The sequence below is a fragment of the Ailuropoda melanoleuca genome, chromosome 12 (assembly GCF_002007445.2).
Source record: "Ailuropoda melanoleuca isolate Jingjing chromosome 12, ASM200744v2, whole genome shotgun sequence".
In the NCBI taxonomy this organism is placed as follows: domain Eukaryota; kingdom Metazoa; phylum Chordata; class Mammalia; order Carnivora; family Ursidae; genus Ailuropoda; species Ailuropoda melanoleuca.
The window spans coordinates 36065620-36079186 of NC_048229.1; the positions used below are offsets into that span (position 1 = coordinate 36065620).

The window sequence follows — 13567 nt, forward strand, 5'->3', positions numbered from 1 at the left end:
GTGGAACAGAAGGGGACCTGAGGTCAAGGGTCACGGAGGGGAAGAGAGCCCATGCCTGTACGGGCCTGGTGGAAGGTCTGCGAGGCTCACATGCTGGCTCAGCCAGGGACTGGCCAATGGGCGTGGCGGGGCGGTGGCCGCGCCAGAGAAGGCGGGGTCATATCTGCGTATGGGCGTGGCCTGCAGGCCAGGGGGTGGGGCTTGAGCCGGCCAGGCGCCGGGCTGGGGCGGGGTTTTCTTGCACATCCCGCAGGCGGCGGGCCAATGGGCGGGGCTGGGGCGGGGAGCAGAGGCAGGAGGGGCGCTCCCCCGCCCCCGGAACGGAATCCTCCGGGGAGCGGAGCAGGCTCGCGCGCGTGCATCCCGCACCATCCCCCGGCCCCCGGCCCCGGCCCGCGTCAGACCGAGCTGCCGCCGCCGCCGCCGCCACCACAGCAGCAGCAGCACTCGGGGATCCGGGCCCAGCCGGGGCCGCGGGAGGCGGGGGCGCCCGGGCCCTGGATGTCCCGCAGCGCGGCGGCCAGCGTGAGAAGGGCGGGAGAGGGGGACTCGGGTGGGGGGCGGCGCCGCTGCTGATGTGGCGGAGGGTGGGAGGCGGCCACGGCGCCCGGATGGAGAGAGGGTGCCAAGGCTGGGGAGGGTGGGCCTGGGTGGGGGTCCTGAATAGGCCCCCTCTAAGCCGAAGCTTGAGAGACAGGGGTCCGGGGCACAGGCCTTCTCTTGCCAAGGCCCTGGAGATAAGGATCTTGGCCATAGACCTGCCCCTCAGAAAAAATCAAGGGCAGGGGGACAGATTCTAGGTACAACTCCCTGGGCAAGATTTTGGGGATGGGGTCCAGGACACAACCCCCACATCAAGCCAAGGCCTCCAGGAGGCCATTCCAGAGCGGACGCAATCCCTACCCCTCCCTGCCTGAGGTGGTCTGTGAGCACAACAACCCTCTAGCCAAGGTCTTGAAGATGGGGGTCCCTGGGCACAGCTTCCCCACCAAGCCGAGGCCTGGGGGGGATTCCAGGCACAGTCTGTACCCAGGCCTCAGAGACGTCCTGAGCACAGCACCCCCGCAATCCTTGGGCGGTGTCCCAGGAATACCCCCTTCTCAAAACAAGGTCCCTGTGCCTGGGACTCCACCACCCACCCAGCCTGAATAAAATAGGGAAATTTCAGGCAACCCCCAAAGGCTTGGTCAAGGGTCCCTGGGGCTGCCCAGCTGCCTGGGAGTGGCCCCACCCACAGACAATGCGCTGCCTCCCTCTCCTGGGTATGGCCCCCCAGGCTCCAAGATTCAGGCTGGGGGTGGGGGGCGGCTCCCCAGGGACGGAGTGCAGCCCTGTCTGTCTGCAGCGACTGCGGGTGACGGCGGCTTTGTGTGTGGTACATGGGGGGAAGGGGGAAGCAAGCGATAGGGAGGTGGCTAAGAGTGTGACCCGGTGTTTGTGTGACTGTGGCTGTGTGTGCGCGCATGTGTGCTGGAGCTGGTGACTCTGAGGAATCCTGTGCGTGTGTCTGTGTTTTGTGCTGGTGGTTGTGTCTAGTAATGTATGCGATGGGGTCTGCATGTGACCCTGGCATTTGTGTGGCTCTATGTGTGTGTGACAGCTGCTCCTTGACCAGAATCCTGTACTTTTTAGTCTGTGTTTGAGTGTGTATGTGCATGGTTGTGACTGTGTGGTTGTGTCTGTGATTACATCTTTTGTGACCCTGGGTGTGTGCTTTGGTAACCATAACTGGGTTGTGACAGTGTGTGTGTTGGGTCTGGAGTTGGGCGACTGTGTGCCCAACAAGCTGTGGGTGGAGTTGGGACTGTGTACGTGGAGTTGTGTCTATGAGTCTATGGCCATGTGCCACTCTCCCAATGACTTGTGAATGTGTGTGGTTGTGCCTATAACTGATTATATATGTGGGTCACACATATGTCTATGTGACACATAACTGTCCCTGCAACTCGGGGTGTGTGACTGCCATTGTAAATGAAGACACATCGTGCCCGGTTGAGGGTTGGCCCTGTGAGCGGTTGTGTGTTCATGGCCGCATCTATGTGTGTGACCAGGATTGTATAAATGTCCCCGTCTAGCTCTGTGGTGTTGATACTCAGTGTGCGCATTTATTGTGTGTGCGTGTGATTTGGGTGAAAGATTGGAGTAGGGGTCTGAACCCCTGACTGATTATTAATAGAGGGTTATTTCATCGTGTGTGACTCAAGCTCTAGTGGTGTCTGTGGTGACACCAGGTAACGGTGTTTGTGTGTTGGGGGGGGGTAATAGGTGACTGTGGCTTCTAGATTTGTGTGCGACCTGCGTGTCTGCGACCCTGGGTGATTATATGTACTTATGTCTGTGTTGTGGCCCGTGAGAGTGCACGTGTCTATAGCCGTGTGGCTGCCTGGTGTGCATGTGCCCCTGTGTGCATGCTGGACTGCATGGGTTTCCATCTGTGTGATTTGGTGACCGGGTGACTCTCCTGACTGTGTACATGGCTCTGTCAGGAACCGTGTCTTCTGTGGAGACACAGCCATAAGCGCCATGTCCGGGTCACCGCATTTCTGAGTTCTGTCTCTTCACCACTGTGTGCTTATGACGTGTGCAATAGAAAATTGTGTGCTGACGTCTCTCTGTGTGAGATACTGTGTGTCTGTCCACCCGGGGCTGTGACTGTATGTGGCCACGGGCTTCTCCCTGTGACCTGTGTGTTTGCATGAGGAGAGGCTGTGTGTCTGTGATGGGGTGACAGGGTGCAGCTGGGGATGGGACACTGGGGGACTGTTTCATGGCCAGGGTGTATGGCAGGTAATGATGCTGTGTCCATTTCTGAAATGCGTGTGGCTGGGACTCTGAGCTGGCAACCGTCTGGCTGTATCTGAGTGTGACCATCCCGAGGGACAGTTATCTCTGGGTGGTCCTATGCATGTCTTCAGTGTGCATGCCTGTTCCTCTATCACGCACAGGCCATGGCTGTCTCTGTCTCTGGGTGTGATTGGTTGGGCAAGACTCTCCATGTAAGTGTGGCTGATTACTGTGACCACACGTGTGTCCCTATGACTGGGTGTGTGTGACCGTGACAGCACGTGACCCAAACAGTGTGTCGGTGCGGCTGCTACAGTTGGGGGCTGAGAATCCATGTGCCGCTGTGTGCCTGGAGGTGATGGGGCACCTGTGGCTGTGGCCAGGTGTGGTGGTGTGGGACCAAACGTGTGGTGGTGTGTCTGCCTGTACCCATGACCCGATGTCATCGCGCAGCAGTAGAGCGCATGTGACAGGTGTGTGTGGCTGGGAGCATGTCTGTGTGTGACTCTGTGCTAATGGGCAACCTCTCACCGGGGAGGTGACATGCTAAGTGCTGTGACACGAGTATGTCGGGCGGGGGCCTGAGGAGATGTCAATGGGAGTGAGTGCTGCTTCAGTGGGTGTCCCCGGGCCCGGCTCTCCATGTGGCTGAGAGAATAAGAAGTGGCCAAACATCCAGGAGCTGTTGTGACCAGATGTTTGTGGCAGTGCCTGGGCAGGCTGGGACTTGATATTCGCGGGGACAAATGTCCATGTCTGTGAACACAGATATGTGACCAGACGTTATAGTGGCTGCAGCCGTTTATGTGTGTCTGTGTGATCCGGCGTGTGCAGCTGGTGGTGGTGTCTGTGTGTAGCCACATGTGCAGAGCTGTGCCCAGGTGCGGGGGACCACGCAGACCTGAGCTGCATGCATGCATGTGACTGTATGTTTATGTGTAGCCTGGATATGCGTCTAGAGGTCAAGGCCACTCCCTCCTCACACCATCCCCTTGGGTACTGAGGGCCTCCTGAGGCCAGGGCATCCCCAACACATGCCCCCTGGAAACACACATACTCATTCCTGGGTCCTTGCTACCAGGTGGCTGGTCTCCCTAGTAACAGTTGCTATGACAACCGGGGCTCTCATCAGGAGCCTGAGATTGGGGGGGGTTGGCTGTTGTCCAAAGAGGGGGTGAGGTAGGGGACTGAGCCCCAACCCAAGCCAGTTTCTCACCTTCTCCTCCCTTCTTTGGGCAGGGCGGACCCAGGAGGCCTGAGCAGCATCTGCCCCCAGCCCCCTGTGGGGCCCCGCATCTGCCCCCAGCCCCCTGTGGGGCCCCGGGGCCCCCTGAAACCTCCAGGACGGAGCCAGGTGAGTGACCAGCTGGGGCCAGGGCAAGGGCTAAGTGAGTGCATGGGTCTGCCTTGCACGACCGGAGGAACGGTCCCTGCGCTCACACGGGCTTAATCACACTCATGAGGGCGCACCCTCGAATGTCTTCCCTGCACAATCAGTAACCATCAAACCCTCACAAATAACACTCATGAACACACTCTCACAGACAACAACCTCCCGCGCTCACACATCTACCCAGATACTTGGTTGCATAGACACGCCCTCAGAACAACACTCATGAACCCACACTCCCTACAACAGCCACACGCTCTGACACACGCACATCCTCCCAAACAAAAGCCACAGACACACGGCCTCACCACCAACAGCGGCACTCTTGGCCAGAGACACGGGCTCTTGGACGACTCTCAGTCACACACTGTCGTAGGCGACAGCCATCGAGGACAGTAGCCACACCCTCACACAGACACGCAGCTTCAAAGACAATGGTCAGGGACACACCGTTCCGAAGACAACTGCTTGGTGCTCAGACATCTCCTCGCGGGCAGCGTTCCCTGACACACATTCCACAACCACCCTCGCACTTAGACACCCTTCAGCAACAAGCTTCGGGGACCTTCACTTACAGACCCCTCACACTTTCACAGACAACCATTCTGAGATCCGTGTCCTTCTGTACGTAGTCTTCAGAAGTACACACACTCACAGACCATCCCTGCGTGCTCAGATCTAGACACCATCAGGAATACACCAGCTGCACACTTGCACACACACACACACACAGGGTCCCCGTCTGCTAGTGGCGCTCTATCCTGGTTGGCCCCTCATGCTCCTCCTGGGACTGTCAGGGTGGCTTATCAGTCAGTGAAGACTGTCTTAGTCAATGAAGACTGTCCCCACCTCCACTGTGGCCACCTCCACTCCTCCTCCATCGTCTGACAGTCACAGGTGCACACCGCCCCCGGGGCTCCTGCCTTGGACTAGACACAGTTGACAGAGGGGCGGATCTCAGAGGCACAGAGATGAGCCCCCAGCCCCCACACACTCTGGCTTGGGTTCTGGACCTCAATCCTTGGACTTTCTGAGTCCCCCCTCATAGAACCCATGCAACTCCCAACTCTTGTGCTCTCTGAGCATCTCTTCCCCTGACCTTCCACCCCTAAAACCCCTGGCCTCACGACCCGTGGCCCCTATGCCTTCTAACCCATTAGTTTGGATCCTCATACCTCTTGACTGTCACCTCCCTCATCTCCAGACAGCTAAAAGCTGTGATTCATGACCCCTCCCATCCCTGACCTCCATGCACCTAGCCCCAAGTTTTTCTTCTGAAGCCTCACTGCTGACTCTGACCCTCCCTTCCCTGCCTTCCCGGTGTCCCCTGACTGCTGCTGATGCATGTGCCCTGAATGCCATGTCCTCTGACCCAGTGACTCCCCCTAACCCTGTAACCCAAATCCCATGCTATTTGACCCCATGTTTCCTGAGCACTGTATCCATCTCCCTGGAGCCCATGCCTCCAGCCCCCGCCCTTGACCCGTGCGCCCCTGTCCTGTGTCACCAGAAGGGGCGGGCACCATGAATAAGTTACGGCAGAGCCTGCGGAGGCGGAAACCAGCCTACGTGCCCGAGGCGTCACGCCCCCACCAGTGGCAAGCAGATGAGGACGCGGTGCGCAAGGGCACGTGCAGCTTCCCGGTCAGGGTGAGTGGGCGGGGCCGTGGGCGGGGCGCTGGTAGAGGCTGTGAGCTTACTTACAGTTAGAGGGGTCGGGGTCGCATTCCCAAAGAACTGTGGAGCCTGCTGGAGCAGGACCCCACGGCCTGGGCCCTCCAAACGCGGGATCAAACCCCAGCCCACATTCTCTTTTTTTTTTTTTTTTAAAGATTTTATTTATTTATTTGATAGAGGCAGAGACAGCCAGCGAGAGAGGGAACACAAGCAGGGGGAGTGGGAGAGGAAAAAGCAGGCTCCTAGCAGAGGAGCCTGATGCGGGTCTCGATCCCAGAACGCCGGGATCACGCCCTGAGCCGAAGGCAGACGCCCAACCGCTGTGCCGCCCAGGCGCCCCCAGCCCACATTCTCTTGTACCAGGAGTGTATTACCCGGGGAATCCAGGGAGGTTCGGGGGGGGGGGTACGGGACCTTCTTCCTGGAGTCACCCTATTCTGCTGGAGCTCACAATTTCCAAAATGCCCTGGACGATAGTTTATAACACATACTTCGCTTCGTGAGGGAGACAGCAGGATTCAGGTTCAAATCCCAACTCAGCCCCGGCCTGGCTGGGTGACCACAGCCGATGGTCACAACCCCTCCGTTTTCTTTTCCCTTCCCACAGAAGGAGACATAGAGTGTGAGGGTTCCATTTGGAGGTGTGGGAAATGCTGGTGGGGCTGAGGAAGGGAAGGCAGCCAGTAAAGGGCATTTCACTAACCTACAGCTGTGGGCACCCAAACTTGATGCCCCTGGGACGAATGCTGGGAAATAGAGCCATCCCAGCCATGGGGTGAGGGAGCTGGGGTACACTTACCCCAGCTCCCATCAGGTCATCCATGGGCCAGTCCTGAAGCCCCAAGATACATACACTGGTGCCCAGAAGGAAGAGGGCAACGTGTTAAGGCCCAGGAAGAGAGGCAAGATTGGAATCAGAACTACCCACCTGCTTCAGTGTCCCCATCTGCGTGTCTGGGATGGGAAGAGAGGACCCACCTAACAGAGTGGATTAATATGTACGATGGGTGAGGGACCTTGCGTGACACGTCGCAGCTGCTCAGGGGACACTGGGAAGGTATTGGTTACTGTGCTGATGTCCTGTCCTCCCGTCTCCTCCCTGCCAAGTACCTGGGCCATGTGGAGGTGGAGGAGTCCCGGGGGATGCATGTGTGTGAAGATGCCGTGAAGAAGCTGAAGGCGGTGAGTGAGGGGTGGAGCCGGGAGGGGGCCAGCTCAGACCCCAAGAGGCAGCCCTGACGAGGCCCTTTATCCTCCTCCCCTGCCCCAGATGGGCCGCAAGTCCGTGAAGTCTGTCCTTTGGGTGTCAGCCGACGGGCTCCGAGTGGTGGATGACAAGACCAAGGTAGGAGGCCTGTGGGGGTGGGAGGGGGTACCAGTGGGCCCCTCGCCTCCCCCAGCTTGAACCGCGGCTTAGGACACCTTCCCACCCACCTCCAGGATGTCCCTCCCTCCGGGGCCTTCTAGACCATGTGCTCCCGCAACATCTTGGCACACCTCGTTGTTATAACTCAGACCTGAGTCCTGCAGTTATTATGGGGGGCACAGATAGGGGGTGCGAGCACAGGCTGAGGAACACCCACGTATCTGCTGGGTGACCCAGAGTATGAGATTTAACCCTTCCGTGACTCAGTGGCCTCATCTGTGGAATGTGGATACACAGGGACCCTGCCCCTAAATGAGAAGGTAGATGCGCGCAGTGTAAAACAGTGCCTGGTGCAGCACAGTGCTCAGATCAGTGGGCGGATTTTAGCTGTTCTGTGTTTATTGTCAGCGTTCCTGGCCAGAGGGGAGCATCACGCGGCCCGGATCTGATATCTAGTTGCTCACCGTTGATTTCCCTGCCCAGAGACTGCCCAGGGAGGCCACAGCACATGACAAGAGTTAGGTTAACAACTAAACGGGATTGACACCTTTGTACAGGCAGTTCCCTTGCCCCAAAAGACTGTTCCCTGACTTTTTGCCTAGTGAATACCTCCTCGAGAAAGCTCTGCCCATCTCCTCACAAGTTGAATCAGGCACCTCTTCGTGGTTCCCGAGGGTCCCTGTGCCTCCCCCATCCCGGCCCTGACCCCTCACCTGTGTCTCTCTCTGGTGATGGGCCCGAGTCCCATGCTAACCCATACGAGCAGGGCCCTTCTCTGTTTCGATGAGTGCGGGGTCCTCACCCGGTTCAGGACAGGACAGAGAGCAGACTGTAAGGGAGTGCTGAATGAATACATGAAAGAGTTCAAGTTCCTCCCCTGGTTTCCCCGGCCACCTTCCAGGACCTGCTGGTAGACCAGACCATCGAAAAAGTCTCCTTTTGTGCCCCTGACCGCAACCTGGACAAGGCTTTCTCCTACATCTGCCGGGATGGGACCACCCGCCGCTGGATCTGCCACTGTTTCCTGGCGCTCAAGGACTCTGTGAGTATCACCAAAGCGGGGAAGAAGTGGGCTGACTCGTCTCTCCTGTAGAGTCTGGCCGGCCACTCACCTCTCCTCTCCATGCCCCGTGTCCTCACAGCTCCTAACTTAGAGGACTACGGGGAGGCTGACGGGGGTTGATACAAAGTATTTGGAATGACGGCTGGCACATCAGAAGCGCTCAGGAAAACATTAATTACCATCCTCCTCATTATCCATAGTTCTGCATGTTTCTCTTATTTTTCTTTTTTATGAGGGGCGTATGCATATAGTAACATGCGCAGGTGGTCTGGGCACAGCTCCATAAACTCTTGCTTACATAACAACCCCAGCTAGGTCAAGTTGTAGAGTTTCCTGCCCCCAGCCGCTCCCTCAGGCCCTTCTCAATGATACCCCCAGGTTACCCACGCTTCTTTCAGCCTCGGTTCACGGTGTCTGTGGTTCTTTCCATTTGGAGTATCAAGGTCCCCTCTGAGAATCTGATGGAAGCCACAAATGGACTGTCTTCTCAGAAATATTCTCATAGTTAGGATTCTGATTCTGGGACAGAAAACCCCCAGCTGCCAGTCATTTCAGTGAGATGGAAGTTTGTTCCTGGTTCATGTGAAAGACATCCAGAGGCAAGCAGTGCAGGACTGGTGTGGCTCCTCTGTTCTCATCAAGGGCTGCAGCTCCTTTATCTTGTCGTGGCACTGGAGTGTGGCCTCCACTCCATGATCCAAAATGGGTGCACATGCTCCAGCCTTCGCATCTTCATTCCAGCTACATAAAGGTGGGAGGTGTGAAGAGGGCCACGTAACAATTACATCCCATTGGCTAGAATGTAGTCATGTGGACATCCCTTACTGCAAAAGATGGTGGACAATATCATCTTTATTCTGTCCTATCCCCTGGACCCTGACCTCAGACTTCACCCAACTTGGTAGGAAGGCACAGTCTCAGCTCCCTCCATTAGCCAATGTTTTATGGTGGCTGGCAGCAGAAACCAATCTGGCTAACTTAATTCCAAAATGTTATAATAGGGGGGATCTCACAAAATCGAAGAGCAATCAAGAGCATTAAGCCTCAGAAAGGTCAGGGAGCTGGGCAGCCTGGGGACACCACGTAGGGGACAGTTCCTTCCACTGCACTGCTGCAGAGAGGAGTCCAGCCTCCAGTATCCTGGGTTAAAATTCTGACAGGAGGGCTTGGGATTGGCCTGGCATGGGTCAGGCCCCCCTTGGTTGGGGGAACGTGGAACACGCAGACTGACTTATCCAGCATGGAAGTGCAGCTCCCCAAAAGGAATTTGGGGTGCTGTTATGAAAAGCAAGGGGAATGGATACCGGGCAAGTAAAACAACAGGTATCCCTCTCAGATTGTCACGGGATTCCTTCGTATTTCAGAAACCCCCTCCCCAAGAGCTCCAAACTCCCCAAACTGGTCAGTATTGCCAACTTTCTCACTGATACACACAATCTCAGACCTCAAACCGGGGGTGGAAAACCAATGTGAGAGTGTCAGGATGGACTGGTCAGTACTGGTGAGCACCTGCTGGAGCTATCAGAAACCCAGAGCCCCGAGCGACTGCGTCTTCCCTGAGCATAGCAGGCTAAGTTGTATCAGCTATCTGTTGCTGCATAACAAATTGCTCCAACGTTTTGTGGCTTAACATGACAGTCATTTAATTTCTCTCAGGGGGTCTATAGGTCAGGAATTTGGACGAGGCTCAGCTGGGTGGGGCTGGCTCCAGGGTCTCTTACGCCATTACAATCTGATGGTGTCCAGAGCTGTCACTGCAGGAGCGCGGCCAGACAGCCCCACTCCTCATGTATCACAGGACATCTCCACAAGGTCTCTCCAGCAGGGAGCTTCAGGAGAGCTGGACTTCTTATGTGGTGGCACGGAGCTCCAAAATGAGTTGGGAGAGAGAGAGAGAGCTCGCACCAAGAGGAAGTTGTGTCACCTGCTTTGTCTTGGTCTTGGAAACCACACAGCCTTGGGTCTGTGGGATTCTGCTTGTCTGGGCAGTTGCAGAGGTCTTCCCGGGCTAAGGGGAGAGAACACAGACTCCACCTCTGATAGGGGAGTGACAAAATTCTGGAAGAGCCAGCGGTTGTTGTGGCTATTGTTGGAAAACACACGGCCACATGGTTATTGTGGATTCAGTGTCACACCACTTGGCTGTGGGGCACAAGGCCTGAGTGACTTTCCTCTCAGGGACTCAGTCTCCTCTGCTGTGAAATGGGGATGTTAGCAGTCTCTGCTCACAGGTTTGTTGGGGAAGCATTCATTAGAATCACACCCAGAAAGTTCTACACAGAGTCCCATAACACGTGTTCGGTCACTAGGAACGGTTGCTATCATTTGAAAAGTACTTGGGGGGTGCCTGGGTGTCTCAGTCGTTAAGTGTCTGCCTTCAGCTCGGGGCGTGATCCCAGGGTCCTGGGTTTGAGCCCTGCGTCAGGCTCCCTGCTCCACTGGAAGCCTGCTTCTTTCTCTCCCACTCCCCCTGCTTATGTTCCCTCTCTTACTGGCTGTCTCTCTCTCTGTCCAATAAATAAATAAAATCTAAAAAAAAAAAAAGAAAGAAAAGTACTTGGGGCTGAGAATCAAAGCAAGAAGAGAGCAGGCCATCTCCCCTGGGTAAAGAGCGTGACCCCCTTCCACTTCTGAGCCTCGGGTTTGAAGCATTAAGCGGTAAACTCCCAGGATTCCCCAAGTGTACCTTTATTTTTTGAGGTGCAATTCACGCAAAATTCATCATATTAAAGCGTACGCTTCAGTGGCATTTAGTACGCTCTCAACCTTGTTCGTTCACCACCTCTCTCTAGTTGCCAGTATTCTCATCGCTCCTAAAAGGGACCTCAGGCCCATTAAGCCGTCACTCCCTGTGCCCCACGCCCTCCTCCTAGCCAAGCCTGGCAACCAATAGTCAGCTTCCTGTCTCTGTGGCCTTACCTCTTGTAGACAGGTCACGCAAACTGAATCATACGGTATGTGGTCTTTTGCCACTGGCTTTTTTTCACGTAGCATCATGTTTTCAAGGTGCATCCTTGTTGTAGCTTCTATCGGTACTTTTTTTTTAAATGGCTGAATAATATTCCATTGTATGGATATATTACATGTTATTTATCTTCTCATCCACTGATGGACATTCAGGTCGTTTCGACCTTTTCGATATTGTGAATAGTGCTGCTATGGACATTGGTGTGCAAGTATTTGTTTGAATACCGGCTTTTAATACTTTGGGGTCTATACCTAGAAACTGGGTTGCTAGATCATATGGTAAATCTATGTTTAAATGTTTGAGGAATTGCCAAATTGTTTTCCACAGAGGCTGCACCGTTTTACATTCCCACTAGCAAAGTACAGGGTTCCAATTTCTCTACATCCTGGCCAGCACTTAATACTTCCCCCCCCTTTTTTTAAATTATAGCCTCTCTTGTAGGTATGAAGTGGTATCTCATTGTGGTTTTGATTTGCATTTCCCTACTGACTAATGATGTTGAGACTCTTTTTATGTGTTTGTTGGCCATTTGTATATCTTTGGAGAAATGTCTATTCAAATCCTTTACCCATTTTTTTTTTAAATTGGGTTGTTTGTCTTTTTATTGTTGGGTTGTAAGAACTTTTTATATATTCTGGACACTAGATACTTATCAGTTATATGATTTGCAAAACTTTCGCTCCACTCTCTGGGTTGTCTTTTCACTTTCTTGGTAATGTCCTTCGATGTACAAATGTTTTTAATTTTGATGAAGTTCAATTTATCTGTGTGCATTTGATGTGATATCTAAGAATCCATTGCCAAATCTAAGGCCATGAAGGTTTACTCTGTGTTCTATTCTAAGAGTTTTATAGTTTTACCTCTTACATTTTGGCCTTTGGTCCATTTTGAGTTAATTTTTGTAAATGGAGTGAAGGAGGGGTCCAACTTTACTTTTTCCATGTGGATATCCAGTTGTCCCAGCACCATATGTTAATCGGACTGTTCTTTCTCCATTGAAGTCGTGGTACCCTTACGGAAAATCAATTGACCATAGATGTGTAGGTCAATATCTGGCTCTCAGTTCTATTGCATTGATCTATATGTTATCCTTTTGGCTGTGTCACATTATTTTGATTACTGTAGCTTTGGAGTACTATTTTAAATCAGAAAGTGTGTGTTCTTTTATTCTGTTCTTTTCCAAAATTACTTTGGCTCTTCTGGGTCCTTTGCCATTTCCAATTTTAGGGTCAGCTTTTCTATTTCTGCAAGAATCTATTGGGATTCTGATGGGGATTGCATTGAATCTATAGACCACTTTGGAAATATTGCTATTGTTAACAATATTCAGTCTCCCAATCCATGAGCATGGGATGTATTTCCATTTATTTAGGTCTTCTTTAATTTCTTTCGGCAGTGTTTAGTAGTTTTCGGCATGCATGTCTTTCACTTCCTTGGCTTAATTTATTCCCAGCCATTTTATTATTTTATTTTATTTTATTTTATTTTATTTTATTTTATTTTATTTTATTTTATAAGATAGAGCACGCGTGCACATGAGTGGGGGGCAGTGGGGACAGTGTGGTCAAAGGAGAGGGAGAGAACCTTTTTTTTTTTAACATTGTATTTATTCATTTGAGAGAGAGAGAGAGAGAGAGAACATGAACAGGGAAGAGAGGCAGAGGGAGAAGCAGACTGCCTGCTGAGCTGGGAGCCCAACGTGGGGCTTGATCCCAGGATCCCAGGATCACGACCTGAGCTGAAGGTAGACACTTAACCATCTGAGCCACCCAGGTGCCCTGGGAGAGAGAGAATCTTAAGTAGGCTCCACACCCAGCACAGAGCATGACAGGGGGCTTGATCTCACAACTCTGAGATCGTGATCTGAGCCAAAATCCACAGTCAGATGCTTAGCTGACTGAGCCACCCAGGCGCCCCATTTTATTATTTTAGATGTTATTGTAAATGGGATTGTTGTAACTTCATTTTTGGATTGTTTGCTGTTAGTGTAGGTAGGTATAACTGATTTTTGTGTGTTGATCTTGTATCCTGCAACTTTGCCAAATTTATTTATTACCACTAATAGTTCCTTTGTGGATTCTCTCTGTTTTTTTATATATAATGTTATGTCATTTGTAAATAGAGATGATGTTACTTCTCTCTTTCCAATTTGGATGCCTTTATTTTTTCTCTTGTCTAATCACTCTAGCTAGAACTTCCGGTACAGCGTTGAATAGAAGTGATGAAAATGGGCATTCTTGTCTTGTTCCTGTTCTTAGGGAAAAGCTTTCACTCTCTCACCATTGAGTATGATGTTAGCTGTGACTTTTTTTTTTTTTT

At 53.0% G+C, this 13567-nt stretch overlaps 1 protein-coding gene across 2 annotated transcripts in view; it reads left to right on the top strand.

Annotated features, from left to right (window-relative positions):
* The first annotated feature begins 281 nt into the window (after positions 1-281).
* NUMBL (NUMB like endocytic adaptor protein) overlaps positions 282-13567 on the top strand; it is a 21947-nt gene continuing 8661 nt past the window's right edge. The window contains exons 1-6 of one of the 2 annotated variants that reach the window (XM_034638459.1): positions 282-525; positions 4024-4138; positions 5685-5824; positions 6959-7033; positions 7122-7196; positions 8119-8259. In XM_034638459.1, the coding sequence (XP_034494350.1) occupies positions 502-525; positions 4024-4138; positions 5685-5824; positions 6959-7033; positions 7122-7196; positions 8119-8259 (570 nt within the window). In that variant the 5' untranslated portion in view covers positions 282-501. The remainder of the gene's footprint in view (positions 526-4023; positions 4139-5684; positions 5825-6958; positions 7034-7121; positions 7197-8118; positions 8260-13567) is intronic. The other variant, XM_034638458.1, reaches the window with a different exon arrangement.